This window comes from Typopeltis vanoorti, chromosome 4, assembly GCF_054136105.1.
Source record: "Typopeltis vanoorti isolate ZY-2024b chromosome 4, IOZ_Tvanoo_1.0, whole genome shotgun sequence".
Classification (NCBI taxonomy): Eukaryota; Metazoa; Arthropoda; class Arachnida; order Uropygi; family Thelyphonidae; genus Typopeltis; species Typopeltis vanoorti.
The window spans coordinates 101,952,294-101,979,495 of NC_143552.1; the positions used below are offsets into that span (position 1 = coordinate 101,952,294).

The 27,202-nt window shown below is 34.0% G+C and overlaps 1 protein-coding gene across 2 annotated transcripts in view; it reads left to right on the plus strand.

Annotated features, from left to right (window-relative positions):
* The window catches only part of LOC150107557 (attractin-like protein 1), a 355,255-nt gene that overhangs the window by 40,292 nt on the left and 287,761 nt on the right, over positions 1 to 27,202 (plus strand). For both annotated transcript variants that reach the window (XR_016548201.1, XM_090391383.1), the window contains exons 4-5: positions 11,623 to 11,798; positions 17,445 to 17,607. Coding sequence is in view for 1 of the 2 variants with exons in the window: in XM_090391383.1 (XP_090247509.1) it covers positions 11,623 to 11,798; positions 17,445 to 17,607 (339 nt within the window). In the remaining variant the exon portion in view is untranslated. The remainder of the gene's footprint in view (positions 1 to 11,622; positions 11,799 to 17,444; positions 17,608 to 27,202) is intronic.

Consider the following 27,202-nt stretch of genomic DNA (forward strand, 5'->3'; position numbering starts at 1 on the left):
AAGCTTTGAAAGAGGTGGTGACCAAATTTTTAGGAAATCACAAGGACCCCAACTATAAAATGATTGTGGAAGACATGCTACAGAAATTCATGGATTTGGGATGCTCCATTGAGCCTAAAAGTGCACTTTCTCAACTCTCATTTAGACTACTTTCCTGAGAATCTGGGAACTGTCAGCAAAGAGCAAGGAGAGTGATTCCACCAAGACATCAAAGGAGATGGAAAGAAGGTATCAGGGCAGATGGAGTGTCAACATGATGTCGGACTATTGCTGGATGTTGCACAGAGATGGCCCGGGAAATGAATTTCACAGAAAAAGTTCACAAAGAGCTTTGAAGGAAAAAGCAAAAGACACCCTAACGATATAAAGTATGTACTAAAGATTAGTCTTTACTTTAATTAAAAAATTTTTTTCCAATACTTTCATTCCAAAAATGTTTACGTAAAATTTTAAATACCGTTATTTTATTATTATTATTATTATTATTATTACATAACACCTCCAGGGAGTCTGAAGACTCATCGAGGGAGGGTATCTACTCTACAACTCTGTCTCCACCACTCCATCCACCAACTACAACGAACTGCAACTACCATAATCATATACACCAACGCCATCTACCGCCCATCATCACCACTAGTATTTTCACAGACAATCACAAACATCCATGCCCACGGTGGGATTCGAACCTGCAGCCTTTTTGGCTGGAGAGTAGATATGCTGACCACTTGGCCAACCAGGCCAGATATTTTACTTAATATAATGCGTTTTAAAGCTATTTTACTGTAATATTGAGACCATTTTATGTAAAATCCTTACGTGATATAGAAAAATGAAAGAGAGATTTGAAATCAGCAGTCAAAAATAAATCAGAAGCAGTTAATAGTTTCCAGACAACTTTTCATGACTTGAATTTTGCAGGCCTGTGTAATCTGCCAGTAATTGGCCAGCCTGGCTGGCCGAATGGTTAGCGTATCTGCTCCCCAGCCAAAATGCTGCGGGTTCGAATCCTGCCATGGGCATGGATGTTTGTGATTGTCCGTAGAAATAGTGGTGGTCAGCAATAGATGCATTGGTCTAGTTGCATGGTTGGTATAGTTGGTGGATTGTGAGTGGTGGAGACAGAGCTGTAGAGCAGATGCCCTCCCCCAATGAATCTTTGGACTCCCTGGAGGTGACAAATAATAATAATAATAATAATCTGTCATTGTATAGGCAGATGGTGGATATTGAGAAACAAGCTGACCTAGCTGCAGTGTATATGCAGCCTCATTTCCTTTAATCCCCAGCATGACTTGGAATCCTTGCACACCATGATGATGTCCTTGCACCATTAAATCAAAAAACAATCAATCAAACTTACTTAAATCACTTCCTTATAGATGGATGTACTGTTTCTGTATTGTTACTTTTTAGCAGTATTTTCATGTATGTTGCTCCACCAAAATGGCCCACTGTAAAAATCTCACATAAACGTTTTGCTTATTATGTTCATTTTTTACAGTTTTATATATTTTTAGTGAGAATTTTATTTAATGAGAAATATATTTTTTTATAATAAAAATCTAAAAGTATATGTGGTTTGTCACTTAGTATTATTGGAGCTTCAATGTGGTTAAGCAGTAGTGATATAAAATCATTTAATTGCATTATAAGTTAGTAAACTTGCTTACCATATATTATAATCCTTAGGGAATAACACGATAATGTTGTGTGATGTTTTAAATTAATTTATGTTGATTACTGTGGTGTTTCTATTTGAAATACTCGTAGCATGCAAGCATTGTAGTAACTGCAGTCATTTTGCTACTTGAATTTTGCTTGAATCTCAGTAATGGATGTGTGCTTTAGTTGTTGTTTTTTAGACTAGCTGTTGTTTGGTAAGAGGGAATGCTGGAAAAAGAGTAGGCAAGCAAGGAAGCAGTGCCAAAGGTTTAATAAATACCGAGTTAAGTTCTCAAATCTCAGAAAAGTTTTCATATGCATTTTGAATTACTTTCCAAGGATACAGAATTATGCAGCTAATAATTGAAGTACAGTTTTATATATCAAGTCTTTGTATGTGAAAATATTTTGTGTTCAATTTAAAGGCAAGTGATATATATTCCAAGGAGCAATTTGGAATCTGCAGTGAAAGTCCTTGTATTGGAAATGCATTTGAAACTGTTTGATTAATATATTTCTGTTGGTGAAACTTTTCATCATACTGATTTTAGAAAATTAAAAGATAGATGCATTAAAGGAAATTTCTGTATGACCAATGAGACTGATTGTTATTTGAAACATTCAGTCTCACTTTCAATTTCAATCAATAAAGTCAATTTGCTATCATGGGTGCGAATCGGGAACATTCTAACACAAAAATATATTATCTATACTGCACAATTATCTTTAAATATAGGTAGGGAATAACATACGTGGAGCAAAATCAAGGCTCACACATATTAAAGTCTAACATTTTCACACATTAATAATACGAAAAATTGATGCAGCTAGTAGGATGTGAGAATGAAAACTTTAATATAATAAAATTGGCCCAGTCGACAGGATTAGTAATGTGCAGCCTACAAATTTAATATAATACCACTACCATTCCCCCACCATCCTCTGAACATGTAAAAACATGAGCAGCTACTGATCGACATGTATAGATATATGAGCATTGCTCACATATTGCTAATAAAAAACATTACTAAAAAAAATTAGCAGATTTAGGAAGAGGAAATAACTGGTCAGAGTTTTGTTTTAGCTATCTGGGTATGGGCATTAAATATTCAGGAATCACAGATGATTGAAATGGTATGCTGTCATCTTGTTGTTCCTTACTCTTAGAGTTTGAGTTTAATGTTGAAACTGAGAGTTTCATTTTGTGATTATCTGTATTATGCAGGTGTTGTTTGAAGTATTGCATGATTAATTATTTGGATTCATAGACTGAAGATTGTCATTAAGAAGTACTAATGGAAAGGGATGTAATTTTCCGGTTTCTAGTTGGTATAAGATGTGATGAATTGTCAGTATATTATAAGTTTTTAATTGAACTTGTGACATCATCATTATTGGCTTGATAGCCCTACATAGTTCCTGGCCTTCTTCAGAAACTTCTGCCAGCCTTCCTTATTCAATGCCAAACTCCTCCAATTTTTGACTCCTAAAACCTTAATGTGTTGCATCTTTCCATCTTAATTTAGGTCTTCCAATTTTTCTTTTTCCTTTCAGCTTAGCATTAAACATCTTAACTATTCTATTACCATCTGGATACAGTTGGGCTGGACACATGCGTATAATGTGTCCAGCCGAACTTAATCTATTTATTTTTATGTACCTAATGTCTGGCTCATTAAATAATCTGTATAGTTCATGGTTATATCTTCCCCCCCCCACACACACACACCATTCTCTTGCACTGCTCCAAAAATATATCTGAGAACTCTTCTTTCAAACAGACCCAGCAATCTTTCATCTACCATTGATAATACCCAGTTTTCAGAGGAATAAGTTAACACTGGGCTTACAAGTACTTTGTACATCATTATCTTTGTTTTTTCTTGAGATCAGATCAAAAGCTTCTACTTGCAGAAAGAATACGCCTCTGAATCTATGTACTGATATAACTTTTACAATTAATTTCTGATCCCAAGTATAAAACTATGTATAATTTAAAATTTATAGGAACTAATTTCAATTTGAGAAGGATTATTATCACAAATCTTTCAAGTTACTGGTATATACTTTGTTTTTTCTTGGTTGATCTGCAAATTTATCTTCTTTGCTGCCTTTTCTAAACTGAAAGTTTCTTCCGTTGCTATTCGTGTCCTTCCTATAATATCGATATCATCTGCATATGCCATAATTTGTACTGACTTGTAGGAAATAGTTCCTCTTGTAGTAATGCCAACATCTCTGAAAACCTTTTCAAGTGCTATGTTAAACAGTAAGCAAGCTAAGCCATCCCCTTGTCAAACACCATTTTTTATGTATATTGGATCAGACAACATGTTCTGAAGTTTCATCTGACAACGAGTATTTTTCATTGTAGCTTTAACTAAAGCAATAAGTTTTTGTGGAATCTGTACTTCCTCCATTGCATTAAATAAGTTAGCTCTATCTATGCTATCATGCGGCTCTAAAATCTATGAAAAGTGGTGTGTTTCAATTCTTCCAAATTCTGTACATTTTTCAAGTAATTGGTATATTATAAGTTATTATAAGTTATTATAATATACCAATTACTATTAAATTAAAAATCTTATAATCACCAGTAACATTCTCTACATAAGGATAAATCTCATGTAGTCTTTTAAATAGAATGTTAGAGAAAATTTTATAAGTTGTACATAGTAAATTAATTCCTCTATAATTCGAACCTATCATTACATCATCTTTCTTATGCATGGGGCATATGATGCTCAGATTCCATTCGTCTGGAATTGTTTCATTAATCCAGATTTTGTGGATAAGTTGACATAGGTGCTTGAAGTATTCTGTACCTGCACTTTTAATTAATTCTGCTTGTATCCTATCCGTTCCTGGAACCTTAAGTTTTATAATAGCTGCCTCCACTTCTGCATCTGTTGGTACTGGTTCAAATGCTTCTAGAACTTGGCTCTCTTCCATATTATCTAATTGGCCAGATATATTTGAATTCAATAGGTTGAAATGCTCTGTCCATCTTCCTAGTATCATTTCATTCCCACTTAAAATTATACACTCCTTATCCCTACATAACGTTGTTCTAGGCTGGAAATCTTTCCGACTACTATTTAACTTTTGATAGAAAGATCTGCTTTCATTCATGCTTCTGAGATGTTCCAATTCCTTAAGTTCAACCTCATAGTATTTCTTCTTTCTATTCTTATGCACTCTTTTCTTCTTTTCTAGCCAAATGATATTCCTCCATAGCTTAACGAGTGTGGTTCCTCTGCCTCATTTTTTTAATACAGTCACACGTTCACATTCTGCATCAAACCAATGGTTATACTTAACTCTACTGACTTTTCCTAATACTATGTCTGCTGTTGTCATTATGACATCCCTAATAACATCCCAAGCTTCATTAACACTCTCACCAATGGTTAGACCAAACAGGTTTTCACTGATTCTCTTATCATATTTGGCTTTGACTTCTAATTCCTTCAATCTTTCCTTATTAAACTTTCTAGCATGGGACCCATATATCTTCCTTGCATTAGAGATTCTGTTTCTAATCTTTGATATAATCAATAGTGATCAGAATCAATATTTGCTCCTTTGTAGGGTCTAACATTCATCAATTTAGATAGGTGTCTTGCATCTATTAAAAGATGATCAATTTGGTTAACAGTATCTCCATCAGGAGACTTCCAGGTCATTTTTTGAATATCTTTATGAATAATCCAATAACCATATTTCTTGAAGAAACAAAGTTGATCAATCTAGTCCCATTATTATTAGTCTCATTATGTAAACTATATTTCCGTGTATATCCTCTTTGCTTATCTTGGCATTTAAATCACCTATAATAATGTTTACATCCCTCTTTGGACATTCATAGATCTTATCTGAATCATCATAAACCAACTCTTTTTCATCATCATTCTTTTCTTCAGTTGGAGCATGTACACAGATGGAACTGTAGTTAAAAAAACTTGTCCTTTAATTCGTAATTCTACACATTCGAGATGAATTTCTTTTGAAGTCCATGATAAGATGTTTTATCCTCTTGTTTAGTGAAACCTGTTCCAAACATGTGATCTTTCTTTTGGTAGCTATAAAAAATATGATGTTTCTTTTCCATAATTCCCTCTCCTGTCCATCTCATTTTTTGTATAGCTGTAACAAGTATCCTGCATTTATTCAGTTGCTCCAGTAGCATTTTTAAAGCTCCAGATCTGTAAAGAGAAAGTACATTCCATGATCCCATTTTCAGACATTTGCCATTTAGTCCATCCAGCAGTTATTCTTTAGATTTTGTGACAAAGTTTTTTTTTCTAGGGTGGACTCGTCCGCCCAACCCCCAACCTGGAGGACCAGGCCTCCGTATTTATGACTCCCAGAGACAGGGTGAACCAGCTATACCCCCAGGCCACGGGGTACCCATTTTAGTTGCCTTCGTATGACATGTATGGGCTACAGTGGGGCTAATTCTTCTTCCCTGGCTGCCACAGCAGGAGCACTTGCGACTTAAAAATTATTAGACACACATATTCACAAGAATAAAGAATAATAATGTTATTGTTGTAAATATTTCTGCCAGAAATTAATGGGCCATCATTAGTGCATCAGCATAATCACAAGATGAAGCTAGAACAAAGAATGTTAATCCTATTTACAGAGCTGGCCATGTGCCAGAGTGTCACCATATGGGTGGTTGCAAAATTAAATAAGATTGTAATTAAAGCTAAAATAAATTAAATAATTTTGAAATACAATAAAATAAAAAAATTAGATAAATTATTGAATGATATAGCATTGTATATATGAAAGGTGGAGAAGAGAAAGGGAAGCACACTGTTGCTTGTAATTGATGAGGATGAGACTCCCAAATCTTGGCAATACATAGACAATCATTTTGAGTTAAGTATGGCTGGTGTATAAGTGCTTCAGAACTCTATTTAAATAACCACTCAAACCTGAAGGAATTGACATAAAAGATGAGCATCAGACTAGAGGATATTGTATTTAGTGTCTCCACTCCATGCAAGGCCAGTTTTTCTGGTTTATTGTTATTGATATAAGACTGATGTTCTTGTAGTTGTTTTTTGACAGACTATTTTGTTTGTCTAATGAAATATTTGCGGTAAGAAAATCGTTCTTATTTATTCTTGTCAATAAATGTGTCTAATAATCGAGTGTCAATAAGGCCTCAACTTTTAACATGCTACTCATTTTTGCATTAGTTATTAACCCTTTACTACCTGTGCTCTATAATTATGATTTAAGTCACTAAAAGGGTTTAATTGCTGCCTCTTGCTACAACCTACTGTACTTAGTGTACAATTTTATATGTTTAGTTTTATATCTATATATATTTTTAAAATTTCTTCACACATGAGAGGGTTGCAGATTCTTTGCATGGTTAAAATCTTTTGCTGAAAAACAGCTAAAAACAAAAAATCTTTTTGTTTTAATTGCTTTTCATCTTATCCTCTTTTCATTTATATTTTTGTAAACTGTTTTTTAAATTTGAAAGTTGCATAGTTGAATCAGCTTGTGGCAATTTGTATAATTGACAATTTGAATACAAAGTGGGTACACATCCAAATTTTTGAATTGTATGCAAAGGGATTACGTGGCAGCACTCATCAGGATAAAAGCCAAAAGGCTGTGCTAAGCGAATTGTGTTTGAAGGAAGCTTTTTTTTTTTGTGAAGGACTAAAGTTGCAAACTTGTATGTCTTGTAATGTCTCAAAGACATCATCTAGATGATTTCACACATCGAAGAATTATTTGAAGGCTTGAAGAAGGCTGCAGAATTGCTGATATTGCCAGAGTTTAGAATATCACATGGCATTGTATCAAGGCTCTGAACAGTGTTTCCAACAAATGGAATGTGTGTTCCAGACATTTACTAAGAGGTCACCCTCACTCTACCACTGAGCATGAAGACAGGTTTTTGATTATAACATCATTTTTGATTATAACAGCAAAATGTAATAGATGAACCACAGTGGGTCAGCTTGCCAGTTGGTTCCATTCAAGCATAGGCACTCAGGTATCTCCAGAAACTGTGGCAAGACATCTACCACAAGTAGGACTATATGCCTGAAAGCCTCTAGTCTATGTCCCTGTATCTACATTTCATCAAAGAGCACATTTCCAGTGGCATTGCATCCATAAAATGGGACAAGACACCAATGGGCTTATGTACTCTTTACAGTTGAGTCGTTTGTCTTTCCTCCAACAAGTGGTATGTTTACCATCTTGGAGAACAATCTTGAAAAGGATAGATACGGTAGTGCTGGGGGTCATGGTGTGGGGAGGCATTATGCTTAATGGATCTTAGCTACAAATGCTGGAAAATGGGACTTTTGAACGATATTGTATCAAAATCATGTTTGATTGTTCAATGGTGCTGTAGGTGAAGAATTCATTTTTATGGATGACAGTGCCACACCACATCATACATGAGCAGTGGCAATACTTGTGGAGACCGAGAATATTAATCAAATTGAGTGGCAAGCACACTCCCCAGATCTCAACCCCATAGAACATGTTTGGAATGCAATAGGGAGAGGCATTGCTGCTCAGTCTTATCTTTGCTCTGAAGGAGGAGTGGGCCAGTTTGCCTCAAGGAGTCCTGAATCACTCAGTGCTAAGCATTGGTATCATGTTGTGAGAGCTGCATTGCAGTTCAGGCTGGACATATTCGATGCTGAAATGTCTCTCTACATAGTTTTCTATAAGCACTGTATATTACTTCTTTAACTATGTCCTTAGAAAAATTATAACTTTTGCCAAAACATATTTGCAATTTAATTTGTATGAAATTTATAACACTTTTTGTGTAATATAATTTATTAGTATGCTGGCAATAAATTTATATCCACATTTGATTGTAGTCATGAAAATTTTTTCATATACAGTAGTCCTCCCCTTATCTGCAGGGGGATACCTTCCAAGACACCCCGCAGATATCTGAAACTGCAGCTGAACCCTATATATATATATATATATATATATATATATATATATATATATATATATATATATATATATATATATACTATGTTTTTTCCTATACATACATACCTATGGAAAGTTTAATTTATAAATTAGGTACAGCAAGAGATTAACAACAATTATGACATACTGTAATAAAAGTTATATGAATGTGAATGGAATCTTAGCAACCTAAGCATACGTTTTATATTTATGATTTTATGAAGTTGAGAACTTTCATCTTTTTCACTTAAAAGGAAACATTTACTGTTTCTCTTTTGCATATTCAAATTTCCAGCATCACCATTCTTGCACTTTGGAGCAATTAAGTAAAATAAGAGTTACTTGAACACAAGCACTGTGATACTGTGACAGTCGATCTGATAACAGAGACCTACTTAGAATGGTGCACAATTCAAAACTTATGAATTGTCTATTACTAAAAGAAAGAACCTCACAGCTTTATTTCAGCAAGGTAAAATTATATAGGCAAAGTGGATATTAGATCCAACATTATTTCAAAGCTGAATGTTTGTAAAACTATGAAAGTTTCGTAAGCTGACCTGAAAGTTTACAAGAATACAATCCTCGGCATCCTCAAGTTGCCTAAACTACTTAAGTAGTGCAAGCTGAGGCAACTCAGGGATGCTGAGGATTGTATTCTTGTAAGCTCTCAGGTGTCAACTTGCAAAACATTCATAGTTTCTACAAACATTTGGCTTTGAAATAATGTTGGATCTAATATCCACTTTGCCGATGTAATTATAAATTGCTTATTTCTGGAATTTTCCATTGTATTTTTTTATCAGGATTGACTGTGGATAGTGAACCCACAGATTGGGGGGGGGGATTGGTTTGTTATAGTAAGATATTAAACTATACGTCTATTTCTTTTTGAATAGCATTGTGTGACCATGGGACTGTGACTGGGACATAATGATGATAATTTGCTATAGTGAGTTTGTTATATGGTCTGCACTATAGTGAAAATTGACTATATAATCAAGTATGTTATCTCATCTTATCTTCCTTTTCCCTCTTTTACCTTGCAGTGTTGAGGGTTTATTAATCATTTGACCTCAAACCGTTCACAGGATAAGGTGGTCAACCCTACACCCCTGGTGTATCCTATCTCCGTAGTGTTGAGTCTCAAGGCCGGTTTGCCTGCTTTGTGGGATGAAAAGCCCCAGGATAAAGGGGGGGGGACCTACTGTCCATGCCCAAGACCGGCTAACTTGGCTATGGCTGAGGAAGATCCTCCAGCTCCTCACGTCACCGATGGGAATCGAACCTAGGACACTCCTTCCCCAGGCATATGGTTGCAAAGCACACAGCCACTAGGCTAACTGTGCAGACATCAAGTCTGCACAGTTAGCACAGTTTGCTAGAAATTTTCTAGCATGCTAGAAAATATCCCCTAGAATAACCCTTGGATGGAGTTTTTAGAAGAATTGATAACGGATTCTAATTTACTGTTTTTTACAAATTTCCAGGATGCTGTATGTGCATACAAAATATGGACCTATTGTAATCAGGACAGTTAGCAATCAATGTTTTTGGAGATTCTATGGGACAGATAGCATCAGTTAAAAGATGCCATAGGGTGGTTATTTAGTGAGGAAAGTTTATTCAGAGCTTATATTTTTAAGTTTTGCTATGCTTTTGATAGGCATATTGTTGGAAGAAGAGCTGCAATTGTGATCCTATATACCTAACCATGTAAATGCACTTTGTATAGAATTATAAGGGCTAAGTGTCCATTATGTGTGCAAGCGAGAAAGGATAGACTATTCTCTCTCTTTTTTTTTTTTTTAGTTGTAAACAGCATCTCTAGGTGTAGGTTATTGTAGATGTGCTAAAAAGATTTCTAAATGTGCATAAGCCATAAACCCAATTTGGAGCTACATCCTCCATTTACTGCTATGCAGTGAAAAGACTAGTATACAAAGACTATCAAACTCAGTGAGTGTAGACAAAGGCAACCAGGCATAAGTAATGAAAATAAAAAAATTATTGGTCCATCTTATGACATAAAAGCAAGCAGTGTGTTTTCCTGCTTATCTTTATTTACATTTGCTTTTGTTATCTTTGTTAATAAACTGTAGAGCATTTTTCTTGAGTTGCATCAGGTAGCAAAAATTCATAGTTTATTTGTAGGTTTCTTATATGGTGGCTAATTCTGTGTCCATTTTTACAATCACAGGAATAAATTTAGAGAGTTTGATTATAGCCACATGATTTAACAAAACCTTCCATTCTTATTGGAAGTTTTTTCACTTGGTTATAACTATAAATTAAAGATACCAAGAAATTATATACCTGGTTTAATCCTTTATCCAAATGTAAGCAAACAAAGTTTGCATGCCTGAAGCATTTTGGACTGGGGAAACTTGTATAAGGAAGCTCTGACTTCACGTCACTTGCCTTAGTATCCCACAATGCAAAGCACATCTCTTTGCAGACATATATAATGCTATGCATTATGGGAAGGGTCACTACCCAGACTGGTTTCGACCTTTATTGAGGTCTCTTCAGTGGGAGCCAGACTCAAAGGTGATGCTAAGGTTGAAATAATGCAGTAGTCATATTTTCATATACGAGTTGGCAAAAGATGTCACACCTTATTGTTAAATTACTCAGGATCCATTCTTATGTTTATAATATGTTTACTTCATTTAAGTCACAAGATGAAATATGGTCTATAATGGCACATAAATGGGATTTTTTGTAAATATAAACCTTACTGCCAAGTTAATTTTAGGAAATGTTTCCATTTATGTACTATTATTGTAATTTTCAGAGATTTTTTGAGAATTATCTAGCTTGACATTCATTTCAATTTGGTATTATTATTATCATTGCTGAATTCTCATAATAATTAACCACTCCTCCTCCCTTTTTTTGCACACATCATTAGAATTAAATATTATCGTATCTTTTCTAATAGAATACATTTAGCATTTTAGTTTGTAAATTTTATAGCTTCAACAGCTGTCCCAAGAATTGCTCAAATCATGGACCATGCGTAGATGGCATATGTACCTGTTGGGCAAAATGGACTGGAGAAGCCTGTGATACCCTTATATGTCCACATGACTGCATTAATGGCTACTGTGACAGAGAGAATCATATGTGTGTGTGTAATTCAGGATATAAAGGTGATTGAATATGTTTTTTTATGCATTAGTGTTATAATTAGCATGTTTAATTCATTTTGTAGATATTTAATAAAGTAGTTTATCATTAGAATGAAATGTGATAATTTTAATGTGCACTTGTTAAAGCTTTCTTTTGCATATAGAAGCTGTATCAGAATTAAAATGATATATATGTAGCCATCCCTTTGTAGTAGGACCATGGTTCATAATAGGAAATTTATTTGTTAGAAATTGTTCATTGTATTACATACAGAAATTTTGAAACAGATTTTATAATATTCCTTTTCTGTTGACTTTAGAGATCATGTTGGGTAAGAATATTCCTAAGTCAGTTATGTTTGTGGACTGATTTTCTTATTTTCTATATCTAAGCATCTATAAGACATCCTGTTTCTAAGATAGGATATATGCTTTGGAGACTTCTGTAGAGGGAGAACTTGTATATTTATGTCCTGTGTATATTTTGTATGGAGAGTGTTTGTTAAACCATTATTTTATTAGTAAAATAATAGTTTTACAAATAGAAATAAAAAAAAGAACCAAACTAATGTACGTTAACTGAGTTAAGCAAAAAAGCAATTTAACATTAATACACAATATGTGAAGTAGATTAAGTGTTGCACACTTGGTGAACGATTCCCATTGCATTATGATAGCCAGTGGTGACCCAGTGCTTTTCTGTAGACTGAATAAGTTTATTTTGTTTGTAGACTTCAGGAGATTGCCAAAAAAAAAAAAAAAAAAGCCAGGGATCTGCTTTTTTCTAATTCAACCCACTTACACCAGATTTTTAATGAACGATGACCAAACCTGATGTAGGAGCCACCTTGTTTCTTAATTATATTGATTAGGGTGTTTTAATATTTTCAATAATTCTTTGAATGTTCTGGTGAAGAAATTGTAATCAATGTAGGCCATTTCTGTAACCTACCATAATACTTGATGATTTGTCTCTGTATGTGCTGCTAGTCTTGCTTTGTTTTCTTTTTTTTCTCCACGTTCTTGACATGTTCTGATGCCCATATCTCTTCTACCAGCCTGTTTATCCCACATAAAAATTCCACATAAACAATTAATTTTGTATACTTACAATTTGAGTTGTGAAATGAGATTTCATCTTGTTTAGCAGAGAAAAAATTGCTTTTATTTTATTTACTTGCTGAAGCAATACCTTTAAGAGCTTGTAAGTGATGCTGATTCTCTATGTCCTCATTTTTTCTTTCATTCTGTGTATCTTGAAAGGGGGGGGGGATACTTCAGGATGTTATTTTTTTTATTTTTATTATTATTAAAACTGTTTTTTGTAACAATATGACTGTGGTATTCAAGTTCTTAGTTTTCTACACATTATTGAAATGCTATGTGCCTTGCATAATAGGATTTTTATAATACTTTTATTTATTTATTTTGTATTTTTTGTGGTGGATTATGGTGGGACTTTGCATCATGCATTGGTTTTCTGTAGACTGAACATTTATTTTCTTTGTAGACTTCCAGGACATTGTCAAAAAAAAGGCAAGGATCTGCTTTTTTCTAATTCAACAATAAATGTTATGTGGGAATGAACATTGTTAAGATGATCAATAAACTACAAAACTTGTAGTTGCTGAGCCAGTCATATGATGAATATATCACCTGCTTAGCATAGCCAAAGCTTAGGTCATCATTTATAATTTCCCAAGAGCCTATTTTTCAAATGATTCCTTGAACATGTTAGAAGCAGAGCTGATAATGAGCCCATCTAGGCCTTCTTTCTTCATATATGATTTGTCTTAGAATTGGACAAAATGTATTGTTGATTCAGTGTTTAAATAACATCACAGGGTCCTTTGGTTTCTGTTCTAAGTATTCTGTGAGATATTTAGAGACGATAGGTGGGCAAATATCTGGCATCTTCTATGGACTGCAATGATATGTACTTGTGTATTTTTGGAACTTTATAAATTCTAGGAACTAGCAGATATCTAGGTGCAAGATGTTTTTCTTGGCATCCTCAGGCCATTTGACATAGTTTAAGTTGTTGGTCATGTTATGAGCATATGATATCATAGTCCTTTGTTGGTGTTTGCATCATTGAGTAAGTTCTTCATTTTTTTCAAGTATTGTTGTATTACATTTGTCTTCATTTAATACTGTGATGTTCTTATTGTGTTGTAATTTTTGGAGCAATGACCTATGTGTTTTTGAGATATTTTTTCATGGCCATTTAGCTGTGAGGAGTATGGATGCATTTTGATGCAGATTAAATCTACAGCATATTTTGGTAATTTTCTTAGTCCCTTTCCACACATGCATTGATGTTGGGAAAGAGGTTAAATATTTATGATGGAGGCTGTTTTTTAACAGTTACTTTATTAACTTAATTTACTAGTTTTGCATGTATTATAATACACTTATTCAGGAGAGCAAAATAGAAATCAAACTGTGTGAGGATACAAAGGAGCGTCTCTTACATCTAGCCATATGCTAGTTCCAATAATTTACTGAGCTTCAAAGACATTCAAGCAAGACATATTACTGCACACCATTCTGGTTGCTAGATATTTACATACTTCTCTTTTCTCTCAATATCTTGAATAGCTGGAAGTCCCACTTACAAGCAAAACAGATACTTATGTAAGGAACACTGCAAGTTACATTACCTAACAATTTGATTAATTTAATTGAATATGATTACTAATTTTTTTTTTCTATGCCTACTTTTATAAAACCTTTGCTATGACTTAAAGTATGACTGCACAGCTTTGCTATAGCTCATTCTGTCTGCATTGTTAGTTCTTTTATATTCACACTTATGCTGTTGTTCTGTTTTAAATCAAACTCACCAGATATTTTTAGGACACACGAAATGAAAATTTTATGAATAAAAGAAATATTTTTTATGCAGGTAATCAGTATTTATTTTTTAATAGAATGTCAACTTGCATCTCAATTAAAAGATGGATCATGTAAGGCCTTTAGCATTAATTGGCTCTACAGTTTTCATTTTTTATCTTTGCTAGTCTGATTAAGAGACAGTTAAAGATGCTGCTTTCACTACAGATTTATGGATCAGATCTAGTGTGCATACTGGTATCATCTGGCATCTATATTATTTAATTTCTATCAGAGTAGTCATACTTATCTAATTTCACAGGCAAAGCATATTTCGCATGTCTATGGAAATTTAGCATTGAACTAACCCATTGCTCTCACATAGTTTTCTAAAATAATACATCCATTTGAAATCATCTTCCTTTTTCTTTCCCAGATTCCATCAGGAACATTGGGAGTCTGTAAATGTTTTCCATCGGTTCCTTATCCTTGCTATTGGCAAGGATAAGGAAGCAATGGATAGTTCAATTTCTACCAAATGACATACTTTGTGTACTTTTTCTCTGAATAGCAAGGATAAGGAACCGATGGAAAACATTTACATTTTGCTGAATTTAGTTCAGCAAAACTCTTCTCACATTCTGTTAAAGTTGATTTCCTCCATGTATTTTTAGGATGGCCACACTTTCTCTTTCCTTGCAGATTCCATTCCAGGGCTGTGTGACAGATTTCTTCATGATCTTTCCTAAGTGTATGTCCAATCCATCTAAAGTTTCGTTTTTCTGATTTCAAGGGTGACTTTTTGCTGATTTGTTTATTCCAGAGGTCTTCGTTAGTAATAATTTGGACCACCCAAATCTGAAGTATGCTTTGCAGACATCGGTTTTTGAATGTTTGTAGCCTTTTGAATCCTTATGTCAACATGTGTAGTTGCTCCTCTGTCTGCAGATAAAATACTGCCGAGATGTGTAAAATGTGAAACAGTTTTGATTTTTCTATTTTCAGTTGTACTTGGTGCATTGTTGTTCACATTGATTCTCATTTCGTTTGTTTTGTTTGTATTTATTTTCAAACTGACTTTCAGTGATTCTTCTTGTAATGTGATTAGTTTTTTTCGATATCCGCATATTTCTGAGAATTAGACACATCATCTGCATAGTCCAAATCACCCAAAGTTTTATTTAATTTCCATGATATTCCTTTGGCATATTTCATTGCTTCTGTTCTAGAATTTGATCTAGCACCAGTATAAATAATAAGGGAGATAGCAGACATCTTTGTCGCACTCCCAATACAGTTTGAAGGGGTTCTGTCAGATAGCCATCATGCAGCACCTGGCATTGGAATTTGTTAGATCCTTTCTGTATGAAGTTTATTATCTTCTGTGGCACTCCTTTGTTTTGATGTGCATTCCACACACAATCTCTAGCAATGGAAGAGAATGCTTTTTCATAATCCATTTGAGATCATAAGATCTTTACATATATCAGTGTTTACTTCAGATGCAAAAGGTAAAACAAAATATGTTAATTCTGTGATCTTGAAGTTACAGTTCCTTTCAGCTATAGAAGGAAATATCAAAAATAATGGAAAAAGCTATTGAAAATCAACTTCTTCACTGCCTGAAAGCACACCAGTATTAATGAGTGTCTACCATTCTGAATTTTGCTATTTTTTCAATCCATAGCAAATTGAAAAACTTCATGGTTGCTCTTGATATTTCCAAAGCATTTGATTAGCCAATTTAAGTGTTCTTTCTACACTGCAGTCATTTGTATTGTAATTGGACAGCCAGTGTCCTCACCCTATTATGAATGCTTATTCTTTTGAAACTTTTCTACCAATACAAGAGTGTTTCACTGTTGTTCTTTCGCCTGCCTTTTTCCTCCTCAAATCCTGTTGCGCTTTTTGCTTGCAATAGTGCACTCCATTCTTCTTTCCCATTTGACAAATTTTGATTTCTTCAGTTTCTTAAATGTTGATTTCTGTACCTTTTTTTGTCAGTGGGTTGAAGGGAGGAGGGGGGAACAGGCGAGTTAACTTCAGTGCAAAGCAGTCCTTCCTTCCTTCCTTCTCTCTCTCTCTCACACACACACACACAAATCTCCTCTCTCATTTTAACTTTAATACTATTCAAATCCAATACAATTACATTTCTCTTCTTTGGGCTGTCATTCACTTCTAAATTTTGCTGGCACAATCACATTACATCCTTTTCAGCTCAATATGGCTGAAAAGGATGTCGATGTAAATGGCTGTTAACTTAGGTCAGATTTGAGAGTTGTACAAATCTCTAAATTCTAAAAATTTTCATCCTGTTCAGAAGACAGCAATTTAAGTTATATGTGACGCTTTTCAGTTTAGTTCAATTTCTACTAAATGACATGGTTTGTGTGCTTTTTCTCTGAATACTGTCATTTATCATATCTAAACTTTTCTCTTTAGTTATAAAAACATGAGTGCAACCAGTCAACATCTATAAACAGTCAAATTTCAAAGCTTTCTTCCTCTTCTTTTTTCTCTTTCTTGCTCTCTGTTCTGTAAGGACCATAATATCCAACCATTCCAGTAGGACATCAATAAGTTTTTCTTACTTAAGGGAAATGCTTATTTGTAATGCAAAATAATATTTGCTCAACTATGTGCATAATTTTATATATCATATTTCTTCCTTCATTTTGTACAGTTGTATTGTGACATATGTTTAATGGAGTAATGCACATAAATTTGTGCTTAAAATAAATTTGCCTGATGTATATAAAATTTTATTTGTCTCTAGTAAAGTAATGAATCATAATCATATGATAATAATGATTTTATCATATATAAAAGGCAGAGATTGCAGCATTCCAGAAAGCAGTGGTTGGTGGGAACAGGAAGTTGACTATGAAATGATTCAAGGCAGAGCACAGCATGCAGCAGTTGTACTAAATGATTATATGTGGGTAACGGGAGGAGAGAATTTGCATCAAGCAGGTTTTAATGATCTTATAAGGTATGTATATATGTATGAGCGAGATCATTAAGCTTAAATAAGTTTTGAAATTTTAATATTTTGTCACTTATTTTCTGGAATTTCTAGTATCTAGAATTGTGGTCTTTTATAATTGCTTATTTTTTTTTGAAAAACTGAAGTTATTCTGTGTTTTAAAGAAATTATCCATGAAGTAGCAAAAATGGCTGCAACATCAAGTAATACCACAGATTTTGATCTTTTTAAAACCCCAAAAAGAACAATTCTTCAGGACATGACTCACCACTGGTACTCAGCAGAAAATCCAGGAGCTACCATCAACTCCAAGTTTAATCGCAGTGCCACTACCATGATCTCTCACCTCAAGACCGGCCACACAAGACCAATCAAGTTTAGCATAAAAGTGTTCCCCACCTGCAAAATCTATAACATTGAGAAAGCATCACCAATGCATTTGCTAAACTATGAATATTTCCAAATTTTCCAAATGTGGCCTCTATGATCTGGTGTAATAATACCTTCTTCAAGTGTCATCCCCTAGAAGGAGGTTGGCAACCATGTCATGGAACATTTTTCTTTCTTTTGCTGCTCTGGAAAATTCAAGCAAGTCCAGTCCTTAATGACTTCAAACCACATTCTCCTGGGTCTACCTCTCCCTCTTTTTCTATCCAATTTCCCTTCTAATATTAATTTCTGAATGCCATCTTGTTTAGTTAGATGTCCAAAATATTTAAGTTTTTGCTCTTTAATTATTTTCATTAATGTTCTTTTCATTTTTGCTTTCTTTAAAACATCTTCGCTTTTCATTTTCTCTGTCCATGGTATTTTCAACATTCTTCTGATCGTCCACATTTAGAAAGCTTCTAATTTTTTCTCTGCTTCTTTATTTAAAGTCCATTATTATTTTATTTAATAATACCATGGGATAAAAAAATTAAAAAATAAAAAGTTTTAAAATTATTTTGTCACTTATTTTCTGGAATTTCTAGTATCTAGAATTGTGGTCTTTTATAATTGCTCATTTTTTTTTGAAAAACTGAAGTTATTCTGTGTTTTAAAGAAATTCTCCACAGAATTAAAATTTTAGAAGCATAAAATTTTCTGTAAATGTACTCTCAGTAAGTGTGTATTTAAAAATATCATAATGAGGAAACTGAAAGGCTTTTTATTATAGTATTTTCTATACAGAAAATAGTATTATATAATATTTAGAAATTATATATTATATAGAAAGTAGTAGTTATAGTATATGCTGGCCTGGCTGGCTAAGTGGTTAGCAGGATTCGAACCTGCAGCCTTTGCTGCAGGTTCGAATCCTGTCATGGGCATGGATGTTTGTGATTGTGAAAATACTAGTGGTGGTAGTCTGCAGTAGATGGCATTGATATAGATGATGAAGGTAGTTGCGTTTAGTGGAGATGGAGAATACCCTCCCTCGTTGAGTCATTGAACTCCCTGGAGGTGTTATGTAATAATAATAATAAAAAAAATAATATTCATTTCCTGAGAGCTTATGAGAATATAACCTTTGCCATTGGAGTCGTCTTGGTTTGCACTACTTAAAAGACATGAAATCTGTCCAGGAGCTCATTTTTATAGGTATTATTTCTGGGAAAACTCCCATGTTATTCCTCTTAAAAATATTATTTTTATGGCTATTTTGCCTGCTCTTGTTTAGGAATGCCCCTGTTTTAATGTCATTAGCTTTTTACTCAAGAATTCTGGCATTGCAGGTGTATTTTACAGACAAATATATGTAGCATAATAGAAGAAAATTTGCACATACCTTTTCTTGGATGATGTTGTCTGTCTTAATCATAAATAGTAAAATAATAATAAAACCCAACATTATTCCCAACTTACAGAAAGCCCTATTATCATTAAAAAGGAACCTGAACATAATGATCACAAACGCCGACAAAGAAGATACAGTAGTCATCACAAACCAAACCGATTATCACAAAATAACAGCTATCTTAGACGACCAACACACTACCAAAAAATCCAAATTGACCTCATAAAACAAATCAAACAGCACCCTGCATGCTCTAAAAATCAGAACAAGATAGACAAAACCACAATGAAAAACATAACACCCCACACAACATGTATCCCTTGTATGTTTGGACAAATCAAAATCCACAAATATGGTCAATAGTCTCCTACAAAAACACCACCACAGCACCTTTATCGAAATTTGTAGCCAAACTTCTCAAACCATTAATTACAACGTCTAACTTCATGATAAAAAAATACTGACGACCTTTCAAAAAAATAAATAGCATAACCCTATCCTAGGAAGACATCCTCATTTCATTGGATGCAGCTTCATTATACACTATTCTTGTTGAGAGGCTTATACGCTGGTTAAACACGATAACTAATATTTAAGGAATTGACAGCGTATACTAGAAATATAGATTAAATAAACTTTAATATATACTTTCCGATATTTCGGCGAACGTCACGTTGTCATCTTCTTGGGAACTTACTACAAAGACATTTGCTGTTATTAGTACTTGTGTGCACGTGTCTTTGTAGTAAGTTCCCAAGAAGATGGCAACGTGACGTTCGCCGAAATATCGGAAAGTATATATTAAAGTTTATTTAATCTATATTTCTAGTATACGCTGTCAATTCCTTAAATATTAGTTATCATTATACACTAACGTAGATGGACTAATTTGGTAGTCTTGGCAGTTGGGCTGAAGTTCTCATAATGAAAGTCTCCCAAATTTTTTGGGAGACTTTCATTATGAGACTTTCATTAGCCCGCAAGAGGGCACCATTAGGACTTTAGGAACAATATTAGTTTCTTGCTTTCTTCCTCATTTGCTTTGTGTTAGTTCCTGAGTGCACATACCATATCTTTATGTTCCTGAAGATGGCAATGTGACGTTGCCGAAATATAGAAGTTATTCATTAGAGTTACCTTTAATTAATATACTTTATATGTGTTGTTAATTCCGTAAACTAATTACCAGTTATGTCTAACCAACGTATAAGTCTTGCTACTAGACTAACGTAGACATTCCCAGAACATTAGACGTCATACACACACTACTCACAGAAGACCACACCCTACACTCTCATACAAAATTAACACCTAATGATATTATAAACTTAATCAAACTAATAATCTCAGCAAACTTCAAGTTCAACAACAACATGTATATTCAAATTTTCGGACTCCCTATGGGCCAAAACATCAGCAGACAACAAGTGGAATTATTCCTAGCATATGCAGAATCATTTTTCCAGACATCAGTTTAGTGATACTACCATCACTATATAGAAAAATGACATTGTATATATTGTTGGTGAACATTCTTTTGATGGAATTGTGGTTATGGGACAAGGAGGGTGGGTTGGGTGGATTTGTTACAGATTAGATTGAAAAATGGAGAAACGAGGGTGGATGATTTTGAAGTCTGAGTATGCTTTGTTCAATTTATATATAAATGCCTGGAGTGTTCAAAATGATGGAAATAAGTTTTTGGCCTTAATAAATTCATTTGGGACAAGTGTAATTTTGCATTAGTGAAAAATTGTTTATTCCAAAGAATGGAAGGGCACATGAGAAAGGATATATTGCTAATGATAGCAGAAGTGTTGTCCATTCAGCTGGAGAGGGAGTGATTGCAAGTTTGATGGGTGAGATATTAATAAAATGATAAGATAAAAGGGATTGGATTATTTAATTATAATTTTACATAATCATTAAAAGCCTGAATTACACTCTATTTTATTTTCAGATCTTTAAATATTAATAAACAAAACTAATTCAGTTAACTCTAGTTTTCAATGTGTATTTCTTCAGAATTAGAGGACAGTTTGCATTTCTACAATGATTGGGGTCTCCTGACATAGGCAACTCCTTCCATTCATTCACAACTCTCCAAGAGAAAAATCTAGTCCTCACAACCCTACTAACCATGGCTTTACTAACTTTCAGGCATGATCCATTATATCCATTAGATATGGTGAAAAAATTAGAACTAAAGCATATTTCATGCTTGTGAAGATGTTGTTATAAAGTAATAACAGCACATTTGAAAAATAAAGTAGTGTAATTTTTTTTTGGACTTTGCAAAGGCTTTTAATAATTAGCACATGACAAATTTCTAAACAAAACAAATGAGCATTTGGTGTAGTGTATTGGAGAGCAGATTGCAGTACAGGGGATTGTCTCAATACATTTTAGCACATAACAAATGGCATAACATTTTAGCACATAACAAATTTGCTATAACAAAAAAAAATTACAACAAAAGTCCAAAAAGCACAATTTCATCCTGAAAGAAATTTACTAAAGCAAACTGTCCACTATAACAGATATTCCTGTGGTCCCTATGAGTTGACTTTAGTGTGTTGACTATATCAAAGGGTTGTGTGTTAAAGAACACTAGAAAAATATATGTTTCATAGCAGTCTTTTGCTGCTGAGTCATTTTATATGCTATTGATGATGTAAAAAGTTTCACAGGATGGAGATATTCAGGTTTTATGGAGATGATGATGCAAAGTTGGGGAAAGTTATCAGTAATCCCAATGATATAGAAGCATCTCTGTAGTGTTCTGAATAGATTGGCAAGATGGACCAGTAAGTGAGGGATGATGGTTTAATGATACTGAATGCCCTGCTTCGTACATTTAGCTTTGAGATGGGATGAGAGGCTGTGTGCAGTATTGATTGGGAGGGAAACTAGAATATGCAGAATAGGGAGGAGCCAAAAGATCCTGAGATGAGAGCAAATATGAAATTCAGGATCTCATTACTGCAAAGTCATCATAGAAGAGTACACATGGTGAGAAAGACATTGACAAGTAGGGACAAGGAAGTGAAAGTTCCATCATATAAACATTTGGTCAGAGGTGCAGAAATATTTAGATGCTGATTTATTTATTTATTTATTTTAAGAGATAAATGGATGTTTATTAGTTATTCTGTTTTGCTGAATGTCAAATCATCATCATCAATTCCTGACATGTACTCTCAAGGGGTGTACAGGATATGATAGATGATGGTACTACATGAAAAATTTGCATCATTACTAACTTCCTATCTACAATTTTCCTCCAAAATCAATCTGTTACTTGTCAAGACTCCATTATCAGATCTTATATTTTTATCTTCTAAGGCACTTTTTACTGTATCCATCCACCTATATCTTGGTCTTCCTCTGAATCCTTTTTCCTGCCAACCTGGCAGAGAACACTTGTTTTGCTAATCTTTCCTCTCCCATTCTGTTTAAGTGACCATGTCACCTGAGATTAGCTCTACTGGATGGCAAATCAGTATATTCAGAATACTTAACAACCATACACAAGAGACATAGCATATGTGTGGAGAAATTTCAAAATCATGAAAACTAAGCAAGAATTAAAGTTACAGTTAGTAGTGGTGTCCTTTGGGACTTGAATTATAAACTATAGTTTTAACTGTTTGGGAACAGAAGGGGATATGTTTACAAATATCTTGAAACATCAAGATATTTGTAAACAAAATTTGGAAGTAGAATGTATCCAGCTAGTTTCTTCATGAGCAGTTGTAATGCAAATTATGCATTTAGAAAATGCCAGTTGGTCTTCCTATAGTCCTCTTTAAGAATTGATATTCCTAGCATGGACTATAGTCCTTTCTATAGTCCATGTTGGGAATATCAATTTCTTGTCGATTTCTGAATATTACTTCTTCTATTATATCATGTCCATTGCTGCTTAGATCTTGTAATAGTTGTTATGATGTCTTTCATCCTTGTCTGAGCTTTCTCTAGCCCAAGTATTACACTTTCTTTCTCTCTTGAAGGGCGATGCCAAGCAGTAATTTCTCCATTCTTCTCTGTGTAGTCCTCAGGTTGTCAGTTTTTTTTTTTTATTTTGTCATAGCCAATGTTTCACTTTCATGTATCATAATAAGATGTATGCAGCTGTTAAATGTTATTTTGAGGGAGGTCAAGATGTCCCCCCCCTTGAGGGTTTCATAGTATTTTTCAGTTTGCCAGCATTAAGTTGAATCTACATATAACTGCTTCAGAGTCTCTTTCTGTATTAATCTTTTGCCTTAAGTAAATATATACATTTACTTATGATGCGTTGGTTTTCCTTCTGTACTAGATTTTTTTGTTACGTATGACTTTTGTTTTGTTTCTGTTTATATTAATCCTTTCATTTTGCTTTCAATAATTTCTTGAAGTTCTTTTACTGAATTACTGAAAGGACAATATTATCAGTACTTGTACTATAAAACACACACCCACCCACCCACACACACACACAAATTACTAAGTATGGCAATATAATTTTTTTTTCCAGTTCCCTGATTTCTTACATCTAAAATAGTTGACATTAAATTAAAACCCCTTCAAAATTGGTAAAGAATAAAATTCAATAACAGATGACAGCATTGAATTATTTAATATTTGCAGAATTTTCAGCCAGATTTCATAGCCAGTATTAGTGCAGTTAAAAAGAGATGAATACAAAAAAAACAACATATAAATTCCAAACACATGATAAAGGTTATCATCATCATCATCATGCAGTTTTCTCAAAGAAGTTCAAAGACTCATTGAGTGTCCTTTCTACACATACTGGCCACTTAATTAGAAACCTTTATGCAGAGGTACATAAATGTAACTTATGCAATGTGTATACAGAATACTTGGTCACATGCATCACCACATGTTCTCAGCAACTATTTAAGATTGCTGCTTGTCAGTAATAATCAATAGTGTTGATCACAGTGGGTAAAACAAAGCATCTTTCAGAGTTCAGTTAATTAACATGGCTGCTCATCTGGCTGGAGCCATGAATTTTGTAAACAGCAGAGCTGACTGGTTTCTCAAAAGGTGCGATATCCCAGGTATTTCATCATTAGAAAACTAACCCACATTACTTGTCTAAGAGGCGTAACTGTAATCCTATGACACTGTCAGAATTGGGGTCGCTGTTGTCTAAGAAGGCTTGTACAGACAAACAGAACTTCCTTGACCAAAGCATTTAATGAAGATTGTTCCTGACCCATATCTCACAAAACTATGTGCAGGGAATTGAAGAGGATCAGTATTGGCAGTTGCATGCCTATACGGAAACCACTGTATTAAATAAAAGTCTCTAATTCAGTGGCCAGGCATTCATTGCCTATCCACCAACCTATCATATCTCTTTTTGGACATGCTTACTGAAGATGCAAGCTTTCCCCCCAAACCATGAGAAGAACCATGATCTCACATGTTTCTTGATCACAAATCCTACTCAGCCTCCAGGGAGATCCTGAGTTCTCCCTCCACCTGACTGAATTTTAAAATCTCGCTTTTATCTGTTATAGATAAAAGAGATATACTGCAAGATCCATTAACTAACATGTTTATTTCTGTCTCCCCTCATTCATCTGTTTCTCAAACTTTTGAAGACCACATTTCTATAGTCTCTGCTTTCGAGGCCAGATGTCATATTGGTTATCCCTACAGGATCTTTTCAACTGCATCTCCATGAAACACATATGCTATATCTCAGCACAATAGTCCAGATGCAACCTTATCAAGCCGTGTAAAGTGGAAGAATAACTTCTTTATTCCTACAAATCAGCACTCTTTAATATTGAGGCAGTCTTATGGGATTACTTAACTGCTAGAGGTGTGATAAAAGGTATGATAGAGAGTGTAGATAGATTGGGTCCCCACGATGAATCTTCGGACTCCATGGAGGTGCCCGTATAATAATAATAATCTTTCTCCTGCAGTTACTGGATTTGCAACATGCTGTCTTGTTTTAAAGAATTATTCATCCAGTTAACTTCCATATGACTTATTTTCCTGATTCTAGGGATGCAATCATATGTAGCTACTTTTGATACCTTTTGACTACTTCCAATATAATACTGATTTCTCTACTGTGAAGTTTCTCAAACTGGGTCAATATGTCTCGCTGCCATGTCACTTTATCATAATCATCTGCCTTGTAGATTGACATAGTTCTTTTTAATCAAAGCTATCACTTCATTTTTAACCTCCTAAAGTCAAACCTGCATGATCACTCTCACCATTTGGAGGCATAAGTCACCTCATTTTTTAAATAGATGTTAAGATGCTGTTATCAGATTGAGGTACTCTTGCATCTCAAGCCTCCCCCCCCCCCCCATGCTGCTTGAGGAAGCTGTCTCTCAGTTATGACAGCCTTTTCGGTTATTGATATTCATTTTTACTAGTTTTGATAATTTATCTTATTATACATTCAGAATGCTAAGTTTTTTTTTTAATGCTGCTTGTTTTGAAGATGGCTGGCATATCTGATTGATTAGAATTTTCTTTCTTGGTAATAATTTTTGTAAAAACAAATTGTGTTTTTGAAAGGAAGCTAAAAAAGTTCAGGAGAAAAAAGCAAACATACCAAAATTTCTGATTCTCTTCAATCTCTAGTTTCAATCTCTGTCTGTTTCCATCTTGAATCTGTCTATGAAACCAAACCTACTTTTTTCTAACGTGCTTACCTTTCATCTTCAGTTGTTACACATTTCGCTTTTCAGTTATGTACTCTTGGAATCTTTTCATCTCAAAAATGGGATTTGTGCTTGCTCAGATATTCCATGTCGGAAAGTATCAACTTAAAATATCCTGTATTTATTTTGCTATATATCTCATGCCTCGTTTTATTATATTCATTTGTTTTTGCATGATTGGTAATAAATATCCTGATGTGCACCATAAGGGATGTATAGGATATTATAACAGTACTGCTACGTGATTAAGTTTACATTAGTACTAATGTCTTGTCAACAATTTTTTTGCAAATAAGTCCGTCTCACTTACAGCATATCAATGTTGTCAGATCCTATGTTTCTGTCATCTGAGGGCTTCCCTTCTGTCTTCATCAATCTGCCTAGATCATGGTCTTCTTCTGGATTGTTTCCCTGCCATCCTGGCATCAAACATTCCATTCTTCTCATGTTCCTCAATGCCAACAGTGTCAAGTTTGTTTCTAATACCATCATTTTTAATCTCATTCTACCAGTGATGTCATTTGTTCACCCCCCTAATTTTTCTCAGAACTTTCCTATCTGTGGACTCCAGTCTTTGATCAGGTGTTTTATTTGTAGCCCAACTCTCAGTTCATAAATCAGAATTGAACATCTTGTATACTGCTGCTTTAATGTTTTGGTTAATTTCTCTCATGTTCCATATAAATGCAACTGGCTCACCACTATTCCAGCTTTCCTTATTCTGTTCAGTTTATATTTAATTTGTCACCTTCACTGAAATTTGTGTATAGATAGCTGAAATATTTTACTGAGAATGCAATTCATGTTTTCCATTTCTTGCCTGGTTTCATATTTTTGGCCTTTTATATTTCCAGTTTTCATGCCAAATTTGTTACAGCTGTTATTCAGTTTAAAGAATCCTGGAAATCTTCCACTGGATATGTGTTGGAGTACATTTTCATCAGTAGCATAAATCAAATATCTAAGTTTGATATTTGCAATTTGATATCAAGTTTTAATGTTTGGGAAGATTGAAGATATAAAAAAGAGAGGAAGACCACAAAAGAATTGGATGGACAGCATAAATGAACTTACCAACTTGAACTTACAATTGCTTAAAGAAAGGACAAGAGGCTGA